At 44.8% G+C, this 23,426-nt stretch overlaps 1 protein-coding gene across 5 annotated transcripts in view; it reads left to right on the forward strand.

Moving 5' to 3' along the window:
- Positions 1-23,426, forward strand: part of LOC136549549 (trans-resveratrol di-O-methyltransferase-like) — a 155,929-nt gene that overhangs the window by 42,375 nt on the left and 90,128 nt on the right. For 4 of the 5 annotated variants that reach the window (XR_010781947.1, XR_010781948.1, XM_066540855.1 and 1 more), the window contains exon 2: positions 1,714-2,493. Coding sequence is in view for 3 of the 5 variants with exons in the window: in XM_066540855.1 (XP_066396952.1) it covers positions 1,714-2,493 (780 nt within the window). In the remaining 2 variants the exon portion in view is untranslated. Of the gene's footprint in view, positions 1-1,713; positions 2,494-2,631; positions 3,247-23,426 lie in introns of those variants that run through there. The other variant, XM_066540856.1, reaches the window with a different exon arrangement.

Below are 23,426 nucleotides of genomic sequence, written 5' to 3' on the forward strand. Positions count from 1 at the left end.
CGATGACGGCGGGATACCGCAGCACAGCTCTAGGATCAACGGCGGTCGAACGAAGCGAGGGATCGACGGGCGGTCGGGTCGCACCTTCCTCTTCTTCCTCCTCCCCTTTCTCTTTCTTCCTCTTCCTCCTCTCCCCTTCTCTTTCTTCCTCCTCCCCTTCTCTTTCGTCCTCTTGCTCCTCTCCTTCTCCTCTGCTGGCCGGCCGCAGGGGTGCCGGGCACGGGCGGCGGGTGGCGGGGGCGCGGGGAACGCTGGGGGCGCGGGCGCGGGGGTCGCGGGCTGCCAGGGGCCGGTGAGAGCGCCGGCCTGGCGCCGGCGAGCTCGGGGCGTGGGGCGCTGGGCCACCGGGGTGGGGGCGCGTGGGCCGCCGGGGCTAGACGGTGGGCGCTGGGGCGGGACGGGCACCGGGTGCGGGCCCGGCAGGAGCTCGCCGGCCGGAGGTGGACGACGACGAGGGCGGCGGCGGGCGGCCGGGAGCGGCGGCGGCGCGGCAGGGACGCGGGGGCGCGGGGGCACGGGGGCGCGGGTGGGAGAGAGGAGGGGGTCGGTTGGGCCGGCCCGTTGTGGGCCGTTAGGTTAGAAGCTTTGCCGAGTGCCGGGCCCAGCGGCACTCGGCAAAGTTTTTTACAATTTTTTTTAAAATCCTTTGCCGAGCGCCCAGTGACCTGGCGCTTAGCAAAGACAGTCTTTGCCGAGTGTCAAGGTTGGCACTCGGCAAATTAAAAAAAAATTGTTTTTTTCTCCCCATTTTTTCTTGGGCCTTGCTACAGTAATTGAAACTCCATTTCAAAATTTGGGACAATTTTGAGTTTTTTACTATATTTCCTTAATTATTTTTGTTTCATTGAATTTTTTCGACTGTCTTTGCCGAGTGCCAGGTCACAGGGTGCTCGGCAAAGGATTTTTAAAAAAAAATTGCAAAAACGGTTAAAAAGTCTTTGCCGAGGGCCTAACGGTGATGCCCTCGGCAAAGATTGACGGTAGAAGATGGACATCGTGTCAGGCGGTGTTGCCGAGGGCCGGCCCTTTGCCGAGGGTTTAGCCCTCGGTAAATAATTATTGTTGCCGTGTGCTTGTCTTTGCCGAGGGCTGTTCTTTGCCGAGGGTCAGGCCCTCGGCAAAGACTCTTTGCCGAGTGCCCGATTATTTGCCCTCGGCAAAGGGACAGGCCCTCGGCAAAGATGCTCTGTCCGGTAGTGACCCTGTTTAATTCTTCTCCTTTCCTTCCTCTCGCAGTCTGGTATTTTATTGTGCCCCTGTGCAGTCCCTCACTAACGCTCGTTTAGTTCCCCCCCTAAAATTTACTCCATATCCTATCGAATATTTGAACATATGTATGGAGTATTAAATATAGTCTAAAAAATAAGTAATTACACAATTGGCGACTAATTTGCGAGACAAATCTTTTAAGCCTAATTAGTCCATGATTTGACAATGTGGTGCTTCAGTAACACATGTGCTAATGACGGATTAATTAGGCTTAATAAATTCGTCTCACGGATTACTAGCGGATTCTGTAATTTTTTTTATTAGTATCCGAACATCCCATGCGACATCTCCATGTGACACCCAAAAACTTTACACCCTATATTTAAACAAGACCTAATACACCCTGCTCAATTCTTCTCCTCGCACGCAACTTCACTTTTCTTTTCGTCGTGCGTCCCTTTTTCCAACAATTTCTGCATGACGAGCATGGCTGAGCTCTTGCAGGCCGAGGCAGAGCTTTGGTGCCACGCCTTCGGCTACCTCAAATCCATGGCGCTGCAGTGCGCGATCAAGCTCGGGATCCCCAACGCCATCCACCACTGCGGTGGCACTGCGTCTCTGCCCGAGCTGCACGCTGCTCTCCCCGTCGCCGCGAGCAAACGGCCATGCGTGTCCCGCATCATGGCGTTCTTGGCCGTGTCCGGGATATTCGGACAGGAGAACCCGGTTGACGGAGAGGCCGTCGTAGGCGTGCGCTACAGCCTCACACCGGCATCTCGCCTCCTCGTCGACGACGACAATAGCGTCAGCAGCAGTCAACATACATGTCTTTCACAGTTCATGCTCCTGTGCTGCTCGCCGCTCCACTTCAGGGCGTCTCAGAGCCTGGCTGACTGGCTCAGGGACGACGAGGGAGACGCCGCAGCAGCAGAGACACCGTTCATGATGGCGAACGGAGCGAGCCTCTACGGTCTGGCCTGCCGCGACACGGAGTTCGGCGCGTGTTTCAGCGAAGGGATGAGCTCCGACAGCCGCTTCGTGGCGGAGATCCTCGCCCGCAGCAGCTGCGCCCCGGTGTTCGCGGGACTGACGTCCCTGGTGGACGTCGGAGGAGGTGACGGGACGACGGCGAGGGCCATCGCCAGGGCCTACCCGCACATGAGGTGCTCCGTGCTGGAGTTGCCCCAGGTGGTGGACGCCGTGCCGGCTGATGTTGGTGCTGTTGAGTTCATCGCCGGCGACATGATGGAGTACATCCCTCCAGCTGATGCTGTGTTACTCAAGGTATGAGTACTAGGTCATCACTAGTGATGCAGGTGTATTTTCGTAGGTTTACAGTAGTAGCTAATGACACACAATGCTTTAACGTCTTATAATTTGGAATGGATGGAGTATATAAGTAACTCAAATATCTTATGACAGTTTGTTCTACATAACTGGAGTGATGAGGAATGTGTTCAAATCTTGAAGCTATCCAAAGAAGCTATTTCTACAAGAGAACCAAAGGGGAAGGTGATAATAATAGATGTTGTTTTAGGATCATCTCCGTCTAAACAGACACTGGAAGCTCAACTTTTGTTGGATCTATGTATGATGGTTATATTACCAGGAAAACAAAGAGAGGAGGAGAAATGGCATAAGATTTTCTTGGATGCAGGATTTACCCAATACAAGATTAGTCCTGTGTTAGGATCTCGATCACTTATCGAGGTCTATCCATAGCTGGACCCTGCAGATGACCATGTCATATGACCTATCAAGGTTTATGGCCCTAGCTTACACATTGCATTTTATATAAACCTTGTTTTTTATATATACATCAACTTTTGGCATTGTAAAAGATACGTATGCAAGTATATTAGTGTTTTATTAGAGGACATGTCATATAATGTAATTTAGTTTGGTCACTAACCTAAGAGCAAGTAGTTTTGCCATATATGTTGTGTTACACACCTACTTTGTTACATGAACTGTTTGTTCAAGGCAGACAAATGGTGCCCAAAGAGGGAAGAAGAGAGCTAAATGCATTTGGACTGAGATATCACGTGGCTAGTCATGCGATGTGTGACTGTGCAACCCCCTTTCTTCCTGTTTTGTCGTGTGATTTTCCTTTTGGTGGTGAATGGCAAACTATGCAGTGTAAGCCACAATGCGTGTGGTGGGGTTGACACAGGCCTCAAGCTTGGGTTATAATCAGAAAACACAACAATATATTAATCATGTGTCATAAAGAAAATCAAATAGAAGCCAGGGAATGTCACTTTCATGATGATGTAAGCACATTTATTTGGACCTTGACAATTGCTTCCTTGTTTGACATTCATTTTCAAATCCTTTTTGCAATGTTCTGTTACCCTACGATGAGATCTAGAAATAAAACCAATACTGGATGTGTTTTGAAGCTCTTTTATACAACTAACAACTTATATTTAACTTATGCATCAAGCTTGTAGCAACTTATTTTGTATTTTTTGAGATATAAACTTGTCTTGTATATCTAGCAGAATTATGTAAAGACACTTAGCATGTAAATTTGATGTCTTGGTTGAGAATATGAATAAGCTTATTATGGCAGCTAAACCTGAAAACAAACCTTTTGGTAACATTTCCGATGCCGAAAAGAGCAATTTTACATCTACTTCATATGGGCCTCAACCACAAATTGCATCTTCTAGTGCATCAGCGACACCCCCAGAGCAATATGGCCATATGGTTTTATCTCCTTCTTCTCCTATAATCAGCATACCTCCTCTCCTTTGGCTTCTTCTGGCCGAAATAATGAGATTTATAGTTTTGTGCCACCACAAAGTATGGCTTTCACTGGTAGAGAACCGAGCTTTACTCCCGGTGGGGAACCCCCTCTAGTCCCGGTTCCCCACCCGGGAGCAAGCATCCGGGACTAAAGGGGGGGTCCTTTAGTCCCGGGTCAGGAACCGGGACTAAAGGAGGACCTTTAGTCCCGGTGGGTAACACCAACCGGGACTAAAGGTGCCTCCTGACATGCCACGATGGCCGGCACCTTTAGTCCCGGTTGGTAATACGAACCGGGACTAAAGGTTTTTTTCTTTTTTCTTTTCTTTTCATTTTTTTGTTTTCTTTTCAAAATAGGTTTTCGAAGTCGTATTGTACGCTGCTAATTATATATTTATACGCGCGTATAGTATGTTTCGGTTCAAGCACAATGAACGTATTAAATCACACAATTCAAGCATAGAAATATATATATATATATATATATATATATATATATATATATATATATATATATATATATGCATGCATCATATATATATTTACATGCATGCATGCATATGTGTATTTTACATTATATTATTTCATGTGCATATATTACAAAAGATTGCATTATAGTTGTTGTGACATAACAAGTTTCTTCTCATCCTCTAGCTTGGCTTCAATGGCAGTGTTGGGTCGAAGTAGAACTCGCCCTTGGAATCGATGACCTGCTCATTAAGAAATCCGGCTATAGACTCTTGAATTGCTTTGATTTGGTCTTGCCGTATGACCTTTTCCTCCAACCATCGAGTCTACAGGTTTGAATTAAAGGAAAATAAATTAATATATGTACATATATATATATAAAGACATAGTAACACAATCAATAATAATAATTAAATGAATATATAGTGTATTTTTAACGTACTTTGAGTCTCTCTGTAGGAGTTCTTTGGGAGAGCACCTTGATAAACTTGCAAACATAGTAACCACAGTAGTTGTTCCCCTGTTCCTGCCTCAGACACCACTTTACGAGAAAAAGATTTGTCATCCAATCTGGTGATCCGGTGAAAGCTATATGTTTAATTAATAAAGATGATGCGATTCAGGGGACTTACTTTCAATGGGATTACATTCAGTGGCGCTTTGTATTTTTCCATGTGTTGCTTCTCAATAAAGGTTTTCCAAACACTGCCCAATAAAAAATTTGCCACGTCATCAGATATAGTTAATCATCATGTTTGTGTGTATATATAGTTGCTAGAGATCCCGAAATTACCTCTGGATAATATCTATCATATCTTGGTAGTCTTGTTGTGGTTTTCTCATCGAGTCATAGATTATCAAGTGACTTTTCACCAGATCGATGTCCATCAATATCCAGTGATTGCTGCATGTGTTTATAGGATATAACGCATAACACTCATTAATTAACTAGAATCAACATATGAGCCATTAAGGCTATGATCGACATGATTAACACTCACTTGAAGTTATAGGGAAAGAGTATATCCTTCTTGTGGCGTTGGTTCACTAAGAAGTTCATGAGGTTACTCTCTGACTCAGACTTCCAATTAGTCATTGGAGTAATTGGGTCTTTGAATACTATATGGGGATCAACAAAACCAATTTCATTGCAGCCTTCCTTTCTGAGCTCTGTCATTGTAAATCTGCATATATATAGTACTTGTTAGGATAATTTATATGCATATACACACATATGATGAGTTTAATAATAGATCGAAAGAATTATTACTTACAGGCAATAGCAGCTAATGATAACTTTGTCCAGAGAGGTAAGGTGGCATAGTTGATGAAATTCTGCAAAGTCAACATACATAACATCATCGCCACGGAACCAATGTTCGTCTCTAATTCTGACACCAACGCAGATGTCTCCACTGGTAGACGCCTGCATGTACCACTTGTTTAGCAGGTACATTTGCGTCCCCAGATCAGATAAGGCTTGAGGGTTGTATAGACTCTGGCCTAGTACAAATTTTTTCTTCCAAATATCAACCTCCGCCGCACTCTCAATGTTTCCATCACCAAACATCTGGTAAAGGTCGAGACCAGTCTCATCAAGAAATTCACCAAGGTGATCCAAATCGACATCCGGAGGTATGTTTGCCTGATGCATTAATCCTAAATTCGAACCATATTCATTACCAACAACTAGCGGGGGGATTGATTGGTGCGCTTGTTGTCCGAGTTGGGCAACTCCTTTCCCTGCCCGCTTCTTTTTCTGTGCCGCCTCAATTGACTTGGTGAGAGTGCGGTCATAGTCTGATAACGTTGATTTGGACGGCTTACGAGATTCCCGCTGTTGATGCTGGTAAGAAGTCACCTTTTTTCTTAAAATATCCGGAGCTACGAAGAAGTACGGTTTCTCTGGGTTTCTCCTTGCTTCTTGATTCATTTTAAGTTTGTCATAGAATCTAGACATGTCTTTTTTATATGCATCAGTTCCTTCTTCCTTCTCTTCAGATATTATTTTGGGAATAGCCCTTGGTTTCACGGTGGCTTTCTTTGCAGGCGGGGACTGATTCTTCGTTTGAGGGGCTGGCCTCTTGCTAGGCTTCTTGGTAGGCGGGGGCGGGGGAGGCGTTGGAGACCTCCTTGGAGGTGTTGGCAGCGGCGTTGGAGACCTCCTTGGAGGTGTTGGCAGCGGCGTTGGAGACCTCCTTGGAGGTGGCGGCTGTGGCGTTGGAGACCTCCTTGGAGAGGGTGTGGATGCAGCCTCGTCTTCCAACACAATGTCATCGTACAGAGCACTATGATGATCTGGCGATTGAACAATTGGATTTAGGTTGGGGGAGGATCTGCTACAAAAAAAGGAATGACATATTATTATGAGCAGATTGTTAATTATTTAAGCCAATACAAATTAATGATGTAGTGTTTTCATCCGCACGTACCTATGGTGAGGTAGTTCAGAAGGAGGTGGAGCCGACATCCCTGGAATGATGATGTAGCGCTTGCGCCATAGAATGAATGTCTTCTCCGCTTCTCCTAGAGTCTTCTCGCCATCACCTCCAGGAATGTCAAGAGGCAAATCACTAAAACCTTTTTCAGCTTTATCTACCGAGATGGTGGCATATCCTTCTTGGATTATATTCCCATGAATCCTTGGTGTCTTGGTTCGGTCGATAGGATTAACAAGACCGATAGCCACCTTGATTGTGGAATTCTCCTTCGGAATGTGTAGCTCACACGTTGTACAAGGTTCAGTGACGTCATCCACAGGGAAGCGCAGTCCTGTGTCCCCTTGATTTGGTATCTCCGTGGAAGCGCAGCTGCTTTTCAACTGAACAGATTGGCTAATGTTGATTCCTGGCTCTGATGCCTGCTTGCTTGCACTCACTGCTATTTGCACTTGCCTTTTGATTTCCTCCTGCATTCTCGCTTCAAGGTTTTTTTCCCGCTCCTGTGCTTCACGCACCGCTTCCTCCAACCTCTGGAGCCGGTGTGCCTCTTCTTCCTTCTTTCTCTGGCGACTTCTGTAGGAAGGTCTGTCCTGAGGGAATCCATGCTCCCACGAGACACTTCCTTTGCCTCTAGTTCGGCCACCATGTTCAATAGTCCCGATGGCGTATGTCAGCTCATCCTTCTCTCTGTTGGGCCTGAACGCACCACTAGCAGCAGCTCTCTGAGCATAAAACAATCTTTCTGCTGCTTCTTGCAGTCTTGCGCCATAAACGCACTTCCCTGTCTCCTGGTCTAGTGTTCCCCCATGAGCGAAAAACCAATTCTTTGCACGTTCTCCCCACTCGAGTGATTCTGGTCTGATACCCTTGGCAAGAAGGTCTGCTTCCATTTTGTTCCACTTCTTAATGGCAGTCGGGTAGCCACCTGATCCCAAGGTATGGTGGTATGTCTTCTGTTGGGCATTACGTTGGTTCTTTATCACCCGACTCACACCCTCTTCTGAAGTCTTGTACTGTACAAACTCATCCCAATAGGGCCTCTGCTTTGAGATCGGGCCTGGGACAGTAAAATCTGGTGCTATGTTCTTCTTGACATACGTCGTGTATAGGTGTTTCTTCCAAGTCTGAAACTGGGTGGCCATCTTCTTCATTGCCCAATCCCTAACTCGCTCCTTCAATTCATCACCATCTATTATATCATCATAATCATCTGTTTGGAGCGTGAAATGTACCAAGACATCATTCCAAATTAACGCCTTGTCACGATCGGAGACAAAACTGATATGAGGAGCATTGGTCTTCTTCTTCCATTCACGGGTACTAATCGGGAGCCGGTCCCGTACAAGGTAACCACAGTGGTGCACAAATTTCATTTTATTCGGCCCCCCCCGTTCTCCTGTATCCACATTGAACTCCGAGATGATGAAGCGACCCTCCAATGGCTTTTTGGGACCTCGAACATTTTTACTCTTCGTTGTAGTTGTTGATGTCGATCCAGAGGGCTACAAAACATAAACATTATTTTTAATGTCATGAGCACACATAAGACATATGATAATATATATATATAGCTAATAATAAAAAATATATACTTGGCCAATATGTTGTTGCTCATTTTGTTCAAGAGCTAAGTACTGACTCCCGTCATCTACATCCTCTTGCACGTTATTTTTAGCACCATCATCGCCGGCAACTTGAGTGCCAGTGTTGATCAAATTCATCATCAACTCCTCCTCATCCATATTTCTCGGGTCGGCCATCTAGCTTCAAAAAACAAAACCAATATATAGTACGTCAAATCTTTGCTTATTACATGCGTAAAATCTACAAACAATATGCATTATTAAATCTTGCCCCTCGATCACGGACGCAATTCGCCACACTAGGACGAACTACGTCGGTACTAGGGCGAATTAGGGCACGAGAAAGGGCGGTGTGACAAGAGTGGCGGTGCTCCACTCCGCCGTATATATGTCTGTACACATGGGTGAACGAGGGCGGCGGTGCTCCGCCGTATACATAGAAACGCATGGACGAAATGCATATGAATACAAATGACGTATATATACGTGTCGGCACGGTGGCCGGTGTGCTGACGACGATGACGTGAGGCGGGCCGGCGTGCTGACGACGACGACGACGTGAGGCGGGCCGGGGCGGTGTCGGTGCGTGATGTTGTGATCCTATGTACCATGTGATCAACCATGTAGTCATACATCATATGAGAAAATTCTATGTTAATAATATAAGTATAAGCCATTATGAAATGTAAGTATATGTGTCTTATTGCTCATATAACCATTACTATTTCCGAAATGATAAGAATTTATTTTCTTCTTCTATAGGCGATCTCTGATGCTATGATATAAAGTTTGAAGATAGTCTTCCCGGAAAAAAATATGTAATGCTCATATTACTTTAGCAACATTAATATATTATATCTGTATATTCAAAGTTCACAAATGAAGAAACATGTGATATTTTTGATAAACTAAAAAACGCTTTGTTTATAAACTGGGTATCAAAATTGAGTTCCTATTTGACCATTATATATCCTACAACAAATCCTTCAAAAAAAAAGACCCTACATGAATATATTTGGATAAAATTTCGTTAACAAACATTGATCTATGAAGATAGAAAAAATTCTTCTATTGAAACTGCATCTTGAAATAATGGCATATCATATAGTGATGAATATATGGCGGTTGATGGGCTGGATCATTAGCGGATGGTTCGTAGCGTTGTTTCCAAATAATATATAGCGTGTTTATTATACAAGCCATGGATTTACATCGATCTAATTAATTTCTAAAGTAATTTCATTGGTGATCCTTAATTATACTTGTCATTTAGAGTTCCAAATATTCAAAACTTGCCTTAAGATATGTTTTTATTTAAAATCATTTAGAGTTCCAAATATTCATTTTTAGTTTCTATAGATTTTGTGATTCAAAATTTGGAATTTTCAATCGACCTCGACCGTTGACATGGCTTACACCAAAGTTGTAGTTTTCGACGTGATCTATAACTCGGCAGTGGAGGGCTCGGACGAATGTACAAAGAGATCGACGAATATATCACCTCGAAGCTCGGCAGTGTACGTACTGGAGGGCCTCGGGCCGGCGCGGTGGGGCAACGCGCGGTGGAGGGCCTCGGGCACGGAGGAGGGCGCGGTGGAGGGCCACGGGCAAGCGCGGAGGAGGGGCACGGGCGCGCGCGGTGGAGGCCGCACGAGGAAGAAGACGGCGGCGCCGGTGTCACGGAAGGCGAACGGACGCGGCGCGAGGTCAAAGAAGAGGGCGGCGGTGTTCGACGAGGAAGAAGACGAGCAGATCGATCTGCCAGGCGCTGGAGGTTATATAGCAGAGGAGAATTACTCCCGGTGCCAGCCACCAACCGGGAGTAAAAACCCTTTACTCCCGGTGCGTATTACCAACCGGGAGTAAAGGTGCCTTTACTCCCGGTGCGTGTTACCAACCGGGAGTAAAGGTATACCTTTACTCCCGGTTGGTAACACGCACCGGGAGTAAAGGCTTTTTTTGGCGGGCCACGAAACTGCAGCCCACCTTTACTCCCGGGTGGGCTTCCCACCCGGGAGTAAAGGTGGCCTGCAGTTTCGTTTCCCGCCTGTTTTAAGCAATAGTCTTGTTAAATACAATAGAAATGCAATAGTTTTTATTAAATACATAGTAAATTAAATAAAAGGCATAAAATTATTTTGTTAAAAATATGAATTTTATTTTTGTTTATTGCACATAGGAAAAATCGATAACCTAACTTTTTTTATTTTTTGTTAGAATTATAAAACATAATGTAACTAATATTTATTATTTCGTTAATGCAAAAATGTAGTGTTTAATTAAAATTATTAAAATTATTGGTTTTGGACAGGAAATTTGTTTTCACATCATTTTAACGTTAATATTTTAATTTTTCATCACTCAGTATCCTAATTTACCTTTTTGAGAGAGAAATCCCACCAAATCAAACATTGATTTAATTTGAAATATGACATAATAAACATCTGAATTCACAATTATTACATAATATCTCAAACACACACTATATTAAATCACTATATCATCAAGTGGGCACAGCAGTGAACTTCTTCTTTACGTATGTCCCTTGGTTATGATCGCTTCGTAACCATGGAGTGTCCTCATCATTTACCAAGATGCTAGGGTCTTTGTTCACTTTGAAGGGCGGAATTCGGTCATCCTTTTCATATTCTTCTGACACGTCCGACTTGTCCTCAATTCCCACGATGACTCTTTTCCCTGAAAGAACTATGTGGCGCTTTGGCTCTTTGGTTGAGTCATTATTGTTTTTCCCTCTTTTTGGTTTGGTAGACATATCATTGACATAGAACACCTGATTCACATCCTTGGCAAGGACGAATGGTTCGTCTTTGTACCCAATATTACTAAGGTCTACTGTTGTCATTCCATACTCGTTGTCTACTGTTACTCCGCCTCCGGTCACCTTGACCCATTGGCACTTGAACAATGGGATCTTCAAAGTAGGTGCATATTCTAGTTCCCATATTTCATCTATGCGTCCATAATATGTCTGCTTATTCCCATTCGGGTCTGTGGCATCTATGCGGACACCACTGTTTTGGTTGGTACTCCTTTTATCTTGGGCTACTGTGTAGAATATGTTCCCATTTATCTCGTACCCTTTGTATGTGACGATATGCCATGATGGTTGCATAGCCAATAAATACAGTTGCTCATGGATGCTCTCATCACCTTGACATTTTTTTCGCAACCAACCGCCGAAAGTTTCCATGTGCTTATGCGTAATCCAAGCTTCAGTCTTCCCTGGAAACTCGGATCGTAAGAGATCCTTGTGTGTCTCAATATACGGATCTACCAAAGAGGAGTTCTGTAGAACTGTGTAGTGCGCTTTATTGAAATAATCATCATCCGTACCAATATATGTTTTCCTCCCTAGTGTCCCCTTTCCGCTTAGTCTCCCCTCATGTCTCGATTCAGGAACACCAATCGAGTCAAGGTCGGGAATAAAGTCAACACAGAACTCAATGACCTCTTCTGTTCCATAGCCCTTGGCGATGCTTCCTTCTGGGCGAGCACGGTTGTGAACATATTTCTTTAGGACTCCCATGAATCTCTCTAAGGGGAACATGTTGTGTAGGAACACAGGACCGAGAGTGAAAATCTCCTTGACTATGTGAACTAGGAGGTGTGTCATAATATCAAAGAAGGAAGGAGGGAACACTAACTCAAAGCTGACGAGACATTGAACCACATCATTCTGTAGTTTAGCTAGATCAGTTGGATCAATTGCCTTCTGAGAAATTGCATTGAGGAATGCACATAGCTTTACGGTGGCTAGACGTACATTTGGAGGTAGAATTCCTCTTAATGCAACTGGAAGTAATTGCGTCATGAGAACGTGACAGTCATGGGACTTTAAGTTACAGAATTTCTTCTCTGTCACATTTATAATACCCTTTATATTCGAGGAGAATCCAGATGGTACCTTGATGTTGTTTAAGCATTCAAACATGATTTCCTTCTCCTCTTTGCTTAGAGTGTAGCTAGCAGGACGTAAGTAATGGCGTCCATCATCTGTCTTCTCTGGATGCAGGTTGTCTCTTTCTCTCAAACAACGCAGGTCCTGTCGTGCTTCAAATGTGTCCTTAGGCTTTCCATACACACCCATAAAGCCTAGCAGGTTCACACAAAGATTCTTCGTCAGGTGCATCACGTCGATCGAGCTACGGACCTCCAGGACTTGCCAATAGGGTAGGTCCCAAAATATGGACTTTTTCTTCCACATGGGTGCGTGACCGTTAGCGTCTTTCGGAATAGGTTGGCTTCCATGTCCTTTTCCAAAGACGACTTTCACATCATTGACCATATCGAGTACATCCTCACCGGTTCGGTTGCGAGGCTTGGTCAGGTGGTCTGCTTTCCCTTTAAAATGCTTACCTTTCTTTCTTACGGGGTGATTTGCAGGAAGAAATCGACGATGGCCAAGGTACACGACCTTTCGACATTTTTTCAAGAATACACCTCTAATATCACCGAAGCAGTGTGTGCATGCATTATATCCCTTGTTTGACTGTCCTGAAAGATTACTTAGAGCAGGCCAATCATTGATTGTTACGAACAACAATGCTCGCAGATCAAAGTGTTCCTGTTTGTACTCATCCCACACACGTACACCTTCTTTATTCCACAAAATGAGAAGTTCATCAATAAGTGGTCTCAGGTACACATCGATGTCATTGCCAGGTTGCTTCGGGCCTTGGATGAGCACAGGCATCATAATGAACTTCCGCTTCATGCATAACCAAGGAGGAATGTTGTAGATACTTAGAGTAACAGGCCAAGTGCTATGACTACTGTTCTGCTCTCCAAAAGGATTGATACCATCTGTACTTAAAGCAAACCTTAAGTTTCTTGCATCATTTGCAAACTCCGGGAATTCTCTATCGATTGCTCTCCACTGGGACCCATCAGCAGGGTGTCTCAACATATTGTCTACCTTACGGTCTTCTTTGTGCCATCGTAACAATTTTGCATGTTCTTTGTTTCTGAACAGACGTTTCAAGCGTGGTATTATAGGAGCATACCACATAACCTTGGCAGGGATTTTCTTACGTGGACGTTCGCCCTCAACATCACCAGGGTCATCTCGCCTGATCTTATACCGCGACGCATGGCATACCGGGCATGCATCCAATTTCTCGTACTCTTTGCCACGGTATAGGATGCAGTCATTAGGACATGCATGTATCTTCTCTATTTCTAGCCCCATAGGACAGACAACTTGTTTTGCTTCGTAGGTAGTGGCGGGCAATTCATTGTACTTCGGAAGCATCTTCTTTTGGATTTTTAGTAACTCTCCAAATCCCTTGTCAGATACACCATTCTTTGCCTTCCATTGCAGCAATTCTAGTGTGGTTCCCAACTTTTTCTGCCCTGCATCACAAGTTGGGTACAACAATTTCTTGTGATCTTCTAGCATCCGCTCGAACTTGATCTTCTCCTTTTCACTTTCACATTCTCTTTGTGCATCACGAATGACCTGACAAAGATCATCAGCCGGCTCATCTTCTGCGGCTACCTCTTCTTCAGCTTCTCCCATTGCAGTATCATTGAAGCACGCACCATCAGGAATAATATCATTGTCGTCCCATTGTTCTTCTTCATCTTCTTCCATTACAACACCGGTTTCTCCGTGCTTTGTCCAACAAATATAGTTTGGCATGAAACCCGACTTGAACAAGTGTGAATGAAGAGTCCTTGAGCAAGGATATTCCACCGTATTCTTACATATGGCACATGGGCAGCACATGAAACCGTCGCGTTTGTTTGTCTCGGCCGCACGTAATAAAGAATGCACGCCGTCAATGAACTCCTGTGAGCGGCGATCAGCATTATACATCCAATGACGGCTCATCTGCATTACATGACATAAATATCATATTAAAACCTAGATCATAATTAATTATTTATACAACATGCGTGCCACCACAAAAGATACAAATTTATGAAAGCATCGCTACAATGTAGACAATCCCAACTACCACTAAAAGAACTAAAGCTAAAATACATTTCAGGAGCACAAGGATTTCGCAACCAATCTCAACTAAAACAGATAGATCCCCCGATTGTGCAACATCTTTGGGCTTCTTCGGCTGGATCACTGCCTCATTAGCCGCCGTATCTGCCTGTTGTGCAAGATATTTTTGCACGAGTTCAACATACTCTTCCTCCCAGTAGAAGCCTGAACATCGTCCACTGCCATCCCACTGAAATTAAAACAAAAAACTAGAACTTTAATCACAACCATCATGAAAATAGGTATAAACTAACCATAATCATTAAATACGATAAAATAACTCACATTGCGATCCGGACACTTGTAGAAGATACGATCCTTGTTGGGACCCTCCTTCTTCACTCGGTACTCCATCACAATCTTCATCTCATCACGACACTTGCCGCATGGAATGAGAGGAAGGCCCGGCCTAAGTCGCTTTGGAAACCCATGAGAGGCCGAGGACCCGGAAGCAGTTGCCATCTACTCTCTATACTCATTTTTTAATACACTATAAATTTCTTCTTTTATAAACAAATAAAATTAACAAACTATAAAATTATCTAGATCTCTAAACAATGATATTTTTAATGGTCATTGTGTTCTCGTCTTTTACTGCGGCAGGTAAGTAATTCATATGATATTTCCGCAAATTAACAGAAGAATGGGAATGTACACACATAACAGACTACTACGACGATATCGGGACGTGTGAATAAATAACCATCCGTACTAGTTGACCTTGCTTACGTGATCAGCTCGGCGAGGATTTCTCCACCGGACGGCACCGTACTTGGTCAAGGAAGAGCTCCGATTCTACGAGGAAGGGAACACGGTCTTCCACGACCGTTATCGCTCTCCCTCGTAGAATCAAAGCTCCTCCTTGACGTCCGTTACCGCTCGGCAGAGAACATCCTCGCCGACCTGAACACGGTCCGCAAGTTCAACTAGTAAGGATTTGCTATAATTTTCTAACTATTTTCTAACTTTATATTTATATATACTTTAACCTTCTATCATGTAAATATGCAAGCTTAAAGTGATTTTGAGCTCAAATTGCTTACAAATGAAAAAAAACCACAATAAAGAACCATAAATATATATAGTGAATAAAATGGCATAAGAAAATGGTAAAAAATGAGAGTATGAGATTGGTAACCTTTACAACTGAAGAATCGACGGAGGAATCGAAGAATGGATGGAGGAACAATGGAGGGAGGGAGGAAGCAAGAAAACTACTGCAGTGAGCTTCAAAATGTGCTGAGCTCGGGCTCGGGGAGGAAGGAGGAGACGGCCGATTTATAAAGGGAGAACATTTAGTCCCGGTTGATAGATCCAATCGGGACTAAAGGTAACTTTCCAACCCCGGGCGCAGCCACGACCCGGGAGTAGACCTTTACTCCCGGTTGGAGCCACAAACCGGGAGTAAAAGTATACCTTTAGTCCCGGTTGGTGGCTCCAACCGGGACTAAAGGTCCCTGCCACCTCTGTCTGGCGCAGTAGCCGTTGGGCAGGGACCTTTAGTCCCGGTTGGAGCCACCAACCGGGACTAAAGGTATTTCTAGTCCCGGGGGCAAAAAATTCCGGGACTAGAGCCCATTTTGGCCGAGGATCAAAGGTCTGTTCTCTACTAGTGTTTGCCACACAGTCCATTGTCCAATTTTGGTGGTTTGTAGCAACATGCTCCATATACATTTTGAAGCTAAACCTATAACACACCACAATCTAAAAAAAATATAGGCACGTACCATGGATCATCTCCCAAATTGCCTAGCTTAAGAGATGAATGATGGAAATATCTAGGAAAACTTATGGTGTAGAACCTAAAGTCAAGAATCGGTCATCTCTGAGACCGTATTCTGATAGATATGAGCACATTGCATATCCACAAGGGGCCAAAATACCTGAGTTTGTCAAATTCAGTGGTGATGATAGTAGGAGCACATTAGAGCACAAAGGCCAATTTATTGTACAGTACCGTGGTGAGGTTAGCTCTAGTGATATCAATAAGTTGAGATTATTTCCTTTATCTCTACTCAGTGCTGCACTTACTTGATTTTCATTTCCTACCCCTTTTTTAGAACTTTTTCAAAAAATTGATTTCTGCTTTTTTGGATCTAGTTCCGCTTATTCTTCCCCAAACACAGTTCTTCCTTGGTCTAATATAGAGCAGACATTTCCATGATTATTTCTTTAGTGGTCAAAATGAGTTAAAACTGTCACAGCTTACATCAGATAAACAGAAACTACTTGAAACTATCTCCGAATATACTAGAAGATTTAGAGATACTAGAAACTGATGCTCTAGTTTCACAGTTACTGATATAGAGTTAGCTAATCTAGCGTATTCCGGTTAACTTGATTTTCATAAAGAGAAGCAAGATGGACAAGAATTTCTCAATGTTAGACAAGTGCTACCGAAAGCCTAGAATTGTAGTTGTCAATCAGTAACTGTTAAACAGAAAAATTCCTCAAAATAAACAGCGACCCAACATATCTCATGTAGAGGAATAATTGAAATGGTATTGTCATGAATTATAGTTGCAGATCTCCAAAACGTGATAATTATAATGGCATATAGAAACTTCCCATACTTGTACTGTTATACATAAGTATATTTGGCAAAGTATGATTATTGACCAGATTGTTTTGCTTGAAGCCAAAGGATGATTGCTTCTGACATTCCAAGTCTATAAATACCAAGCCTGGGTTTTGATAGTAATGGCTTGGTGCCATGTACCACTCAAACTTGTAGGAGCAAATTAGAGCATGACTCAAAACCAGTTTATGCCACCCATGACGATGTATCGACAACAACATGCTCTTACAAGCCTAGGCAAATTAATATAAGACCCTATTTCGATCCATTAGGAGCTAATAGTCACTTGGTTAATAGTTTACAACTAATATTAGCTAACGAATCCTTAATTGGCTACATATTAGTTAGTTTGGTTTTGTTTGGATCCACTAGCAAAAAGGTTGGATGCATTGATGGCTTATTTATAATGTCCTTTCTTTTCTATTTGCTATTAGTAGAGCAGATCCATTTGTATAGGTGGGAGGACAAAAGTTTTTTTTTGCAGCCTATTAGGTGCTATTAGGTGGGTTGGGACATCTAGTTGAGATACTCCCTCTATCCCTGAAGGAATGAATTCCTAGCAACTTTAGGACATATTAGCAAAGAAGATAAAAGACCATGCTGCCCCTCATTAAACTGTTGAACCTTAATATAGCTCTCTAGTTACCGAGAAGACTAATTAAGTAGTGTCGTTTGGAGTATCCAACAGCAGTGCAGGATAGAGAGGTTGTGTTAAATGCAACCCAGACTACGAGAGAGATTAATGTGGATTGGTGGACCGTTCACCTTAGAAATCGATTATTTTGGAGACAAACTTTTGGTCTGCAAATTGATTCTTTCAGGGACAGAGGGAGTAGTTGTTACTTGAATGCTCAGCTAATAATGGTTGATATCCCTTTAGCTACCAAATAATTAATGGCCCTGCAGTATGCTATCATCAAGCTTTAGGTCCCCAACGCCATCGATGTTCATGTTGCCCTCCTGAAGTTCTTGGCCATGTACGTCGGGTATCTTAATGTTATCATATAGAGGTATCAGCAAGCAGCCATCTTAGAAATGAAACATCACCCTCCGAAAATAACTAGTTCCCAATGGACTAGTCATTGAGAGTAACCCCGGCGATGTGTTCGATTGGATGCTTATACACCACTGGATGCAGTGGTACCGGTAAGGTAGTACTCATGTGAGACTTGACTCGACTGCCTACTTTACCAGCTGCCTGTCTCCTTTCTTTCTCTCCGCAAAAGGAGAACTCTTTTGCGATCATCTTATTGGCCTGCTGACGGGTCCGCATTCATGTCAGCCAATGCTTTCACCAATCACTATATTTCATATTACACTCAGGATAGCTACAAGGATGTGACCCTGTTCGTATACATATGAGATGCTTCAGGGGCGGAAGACGGATTCCATCAGACATTTTTTTAAAATAAAATATTATTTAAGTAATTAATTACAGAATGGTACTTTTGAAAGACAAATATGGCACTACTCCAGAAAAGGGAAACAGTACCGGTTCTAAAAGGCCTGTCACTGCCGGACTTTACCACCAGCAGTAGGTAACTCTCAATGATGCCGCTGGCCACCACAGGCGGTATTTCACCCGGCGGTGATAGGCTTTAAAAAGAAAAAAAAAAGAATACAGCCACCATGCTCACTGGAGCATGCTCGTTACCCCCGCCACCGCCATGCTCGATGGCCGCCACCGCCGCTCAATCAAGCAGTTCATCCAAGAAACAATTCATATATCACAAATCAACTCATCCATAAATCACAAATCAACTCATCCATAAATCGATTCGTACAACACAAAGGAGAAGGGTTCAACACATCACATATCAACTCATCCACAAATTGATTCATACAACATATATAGAGGGATGGGAGGGGAGGCCACGAGGGGGAGATAGTGGAGGTGCCACTGGGCAGGCCGAGCTTGGTCTCAGGCCGGAGGCCGCCCCTTGCTGCTCCAACGCCAGATCTGAGGCGATTTTTTTAACACTGTTTTTCAACTATTTTTAATTCTAACACTATTTTTTTTCAAATCTAACACTTTTGGTCGCGCCTATTGCTACGGCGCGGGCAAACAACGCTGTCGCGCCATGCATGGCGGCGCGGCAGTGACGATGACGTGGCACTTCCACGCGCCATGGCCACTGACGTGGCAGGAGCTGCCGCGCCGCCACGGCCCACAGCGTGTCCCTTCGTCATATGTTGTGCAAATGTGTTCTAGCTTGGTTGCCGTAACGATGGTCTGTTCTTCGTTCAATGAACATTTTTTCAAACTTTGTATCTCGCTTCTACGTTGTTGTACTTGTCCTATTAGATTTTATCTCCTTTTCCAATGCCGCTGCATATACTGAATCCCATCTTATCGATTTATCGTGACTTGACATAGCACTGCGTTACTGACTCTAGTTTCGTAGCCCTGAACTATATAGGCCATGCCGCTTTGCTCTGTTATGCAAGATTGGTCATACCGTCTAATCGGAACCAACTTTTTGCAGTCTAAGACGACATGCGTGTAGATGCAGCTGTACCAAATTATTTGTACTACTAGTATATGAATTGTGCTACATAAGGAACTGCTGTATCCCCATCCAAAAGACGTACATTATGGATTTTTACACTACTCACCCTTCTTTTTAGTGGGTGTTTGGTTCCTCCAAAATTTTAGTCACTGTCCCAACGGAAGTTTCGATACATGCTGCATGGAGTATTAAATATATACTAATTATGAAAATAATTGCACAGTTTGCGAATAATTTACGAGACGAATCTTTTAAGCCTAATTAGTCCATGATTTGACAATGTGGTGCTACAGTAACCATGTGCTAATGATGAATTAATTAGGCTTAAAAAATTCGTCTCGTGGAGTACTGACGGATTATGTAATTTGTTTTTTTATTAGTATCCGAACACCCCATGCGACACCCTCATTTGACACCTCCTAAATTTTAGTTACTGGATCCAAACACCCCCTTAGTTTTCCTTGTATTCAAACCACTAGATAGTTGACAGTGGACATCCGTCGACAATAGCCCTATGGTCTATTGATTCATCTTTTTATGTCCGTCGTTAGGATCATTTTTTAGCTGATTTCTTAACTACTTTATTTGATACTTAATCTCTTCTAATAGTTCAATATACGTTGGAATGTTACTCCGTATATTTCTTTGGTCGTCATGCTTTTCACTGTTCACCATACCTAACTTTTTTTAATTTCCTAGTTCGAAATTTTTAGAGTACATGATACTGTTCATTTCCTGAATTTTATATTCCACCGTTGTTACACACATCTTTTAGTACTGCTTTAGAGTTGGCCGTGGACCCAACCTCCCCATTTCGTGTTCGCTTTACATTTTGAAATCGAAGCACGATAAGAATGAGGCTAGAATCCAGGCACAAAATCGAGGCAAGGATTGAGGCCGTAAAACGAGTCGAGGCAGCGGTTGACCGGTGTGGAGCCCATGTGAATAAACAATTCGGTAGCTGCATGCAGCTGTGGACCCGGCACAAATCTCAGCGTACTCTAGACCGTTAAGATAGGCTTCCGCGGGTGCTCGTACGCGAGTTTTTTTCAGTCTGTGATTCTTCAAGTGTCCTCCAATCCAAACGCGTCCTTCCTGCTCCACTGCTACACTATATATACAGACACGGACACAGTTGCCTGCAGACGGGAGCAGGGGAGTTAGTGTGGTAGATGGGGGTGCCGGTGTTGGTGGAGGCTGTAACGGTGGCGGTGGTTGTTGAGAGGGCAGATACGCGCGCCAAAGCCACTGCCACTGACGTGTGTGCACCCCTGTGCACGCACATGCCCAGCTCGCGCGACGGTGATCGATCAACGGAGAACTGGAGCCTGGAGGAGGAGCAGGACGGCCGGGCAGTGGCCGCAGGGCGGCGATGAAGTGAAGTGAGTGATCGGACTGTGCCATCGCACATGTGACGAAGGGCCGCGCTGTGGGCCGTGGTGCGGCACTGCCGCGCCAAGATGTGCGGCGGGGTAGCTCCTGCCACATCAGCGGCCATGGTCCTTGGAAGTGCCATGTCATCGCCGCTGCCGCGCTGCTATGCATGGTGCGGCAGCCTTGTTTGCCCGTTCCGTGGCAATAGGCGCTGGCCAAAAGTGTTAGATTTGAAAAAAAAATGGTGTTAGAATTAAAAATAGTTAAAAAAAAGTGTTAAAATAAAAAAATCTCTGAGCCCGCCCCCATGACAGATCTGAGTAGACAGAGTGTGAGAGAGAAGAGAGAGCACCGGGAAGGGGTCATTGCTGGAGAGAGAAAGAGTGAGAAAAGAGAAAGCATCATGAGCCGTGAGGAAGAAGCCACCGGCGCTGCCCGCCTGCCCATGCTACTCCCCCGCCGAGCTGCGTGGCCCCGCTCACATTGATCGCTGCCCAACCGCGCAACAGCAGCCTCGTGCCCGCGCCGGGCCAGTCAGAGTGCCGGGGTGGAGCCGCATTCGTGCCGGTCGTCGCCCGACCGCGCCACGGCGGGGTGGAGCCGCGCTTGCCCTGGTCGCCGCCCGAACGTGCCGCGCAGGGCCATGAGCGTGCCGGGAAGGAGAAAGGTCTGGGGAGTTCGGAGGAGCAGATCGAATATCTCCATGAGAGAGCGGAGAGAGAGAGAGGAAGAAAGTTGGACGTGAGTGAAGAATTAACTAGGACGAATAAAATTTTTGGGTCCGAGGGCTATGATCAGTGCCGGTTGATAATACGACAGTGGTAGATAGTGATAATATCCATCACTGCCAGTTGATAATAAAATCCGGCAGTAATAGGCTTTTTCTTTATGAACCGACTGTGATGCATTTATCCATATCGGTTTTAAAATTCCGGCACTAATAGGCCGGCACTAATTGTTTATTATGTAGAAGTGTGGGAAAAGGGCGACGAGGGACGAATGAGAGCCAATAACAATTATTCGATAGAACTTTGGCCTATATGCTCCAATGACAACCTAATGTGTCACTCTTCAATTTGTCAAGATCCCACACACCAACTCCTAATGTGATGACCCTAGGAACAATTAGTAATTTGCTCAAAGCCTTGTCAAAACCACTAAAACAAATTAAAACAGCAGCTCACAATACCATGCTGCTTCAGTGAACTGTCTGAAGCTGACTCATTGGACCACTGCAGCCACTCGAGTTCAGCAAATAAATAACCAATGCAGAATGACAGGTGACGCTCTGCTCCGGAGCAACAATTAACTACCTACCAGCCATAATGAATATTTAATTGAATAGGTGTCCTTTCTGCTGTCTTGACATACGAGCAATGTATGTCAAAACTGTAATATTTTCAACTGTAGCAAGCTTGTGAATATCGACGGTTTGTACGCAATGGAGAACGCTACAAATACTTGTCTCGCCCCTACTTTAGCGTCCACTGTGCATTATGTATCAGTCCTTGGATCAGTAGCTGATACGCACAGATCGAACAAGATTGATATCTAAAACCATACTTTTATTAATAACGGGCAATATACAAATTACAAGGTTCATATTTACATAGTTTGGTTCATTGGCCTTATAACAAACATGAGAGTTCTATCACAGCAGTCCTAAGACATCGTCACTGCGACAGTAAACTTAATGGAGGCAGGCGTTTTTTATTTTCAGAGGCGGCCAAAGGCAACCGCCTCCGTCGACAGGTCACCGTTAATCTGTGAATTACGGAGGCTTAATCAGTTAACGGAGACGGGCGTCTTATAACGCCCTCCTCGGTAAATCGATAAAAAAACAAAAAAAAAGGTCCAGGCCCGACATTGAGCCCACTCTCAGGCCCAACGCTGAGCCCACTTCCGGGAACGCCATGCCACCGCCAGGTGGTCGGATCCACGCCCACGCCGCCGCTGGATGCCGGATCCATGTCGGTGGTGGCTGGATTCGCGCCCTCGCTGCCGTTGGTGGCCTAGATCCGCGAGCCCTGATGCCGGATCTAGTGATCCGCGAGCCTCGATGCTGGATCCACGAACCCTAGGTCTGCGCTCCACCACCGGAGGCCCCGCGCCACTGTCGAGGAACATGAGTCAGTGAGCCTCGCCGACGCCGGAGACCCCACCGGACGCGAGAGACCCACCACCACTAGCCGCGAGCGGCCCAGCCGTTGCGAGATGCCCTGCCCCGCCGCACTCGCGAGCCACCACCGTGGCCTAGGCACGAGCAGCGCGCTGGGGTGCGAGCGCCTCCCACTGCCTCCAGAGAGTGCCCAGCGCAAGAGGAGAGAGGGAGCGCCCGTTGGTGAGAGACGAGAGAGAGGGAGAGAGCGGACCATGCTTGCAGGAGAAAGACGAGAGGGAGAGAGCGGTCCATGCATGCGCGAGTGACGCGAGAGAGACAAGCGCCTCCTCTCTCGTGAGGACTGAGCCGAGAGAGGAGAGAGATTGGTGTGCGGC

Source organism: Miscanthus floridulus, chromosome 4 (assembly GCF_019320115.1).
Source record: "Miscanthus floridulus cultivar M001 chromosome 4, ASM1932011v1, whole genome shotgun sequence".
NCBI classification, from domain to species: domain Eukaryota; kingdom Viridiplantae; phylum Streptophyta; class Magnoliopsida; order Poales; family Poaceae; genus Miscanthus; species Miscanthus floridulus.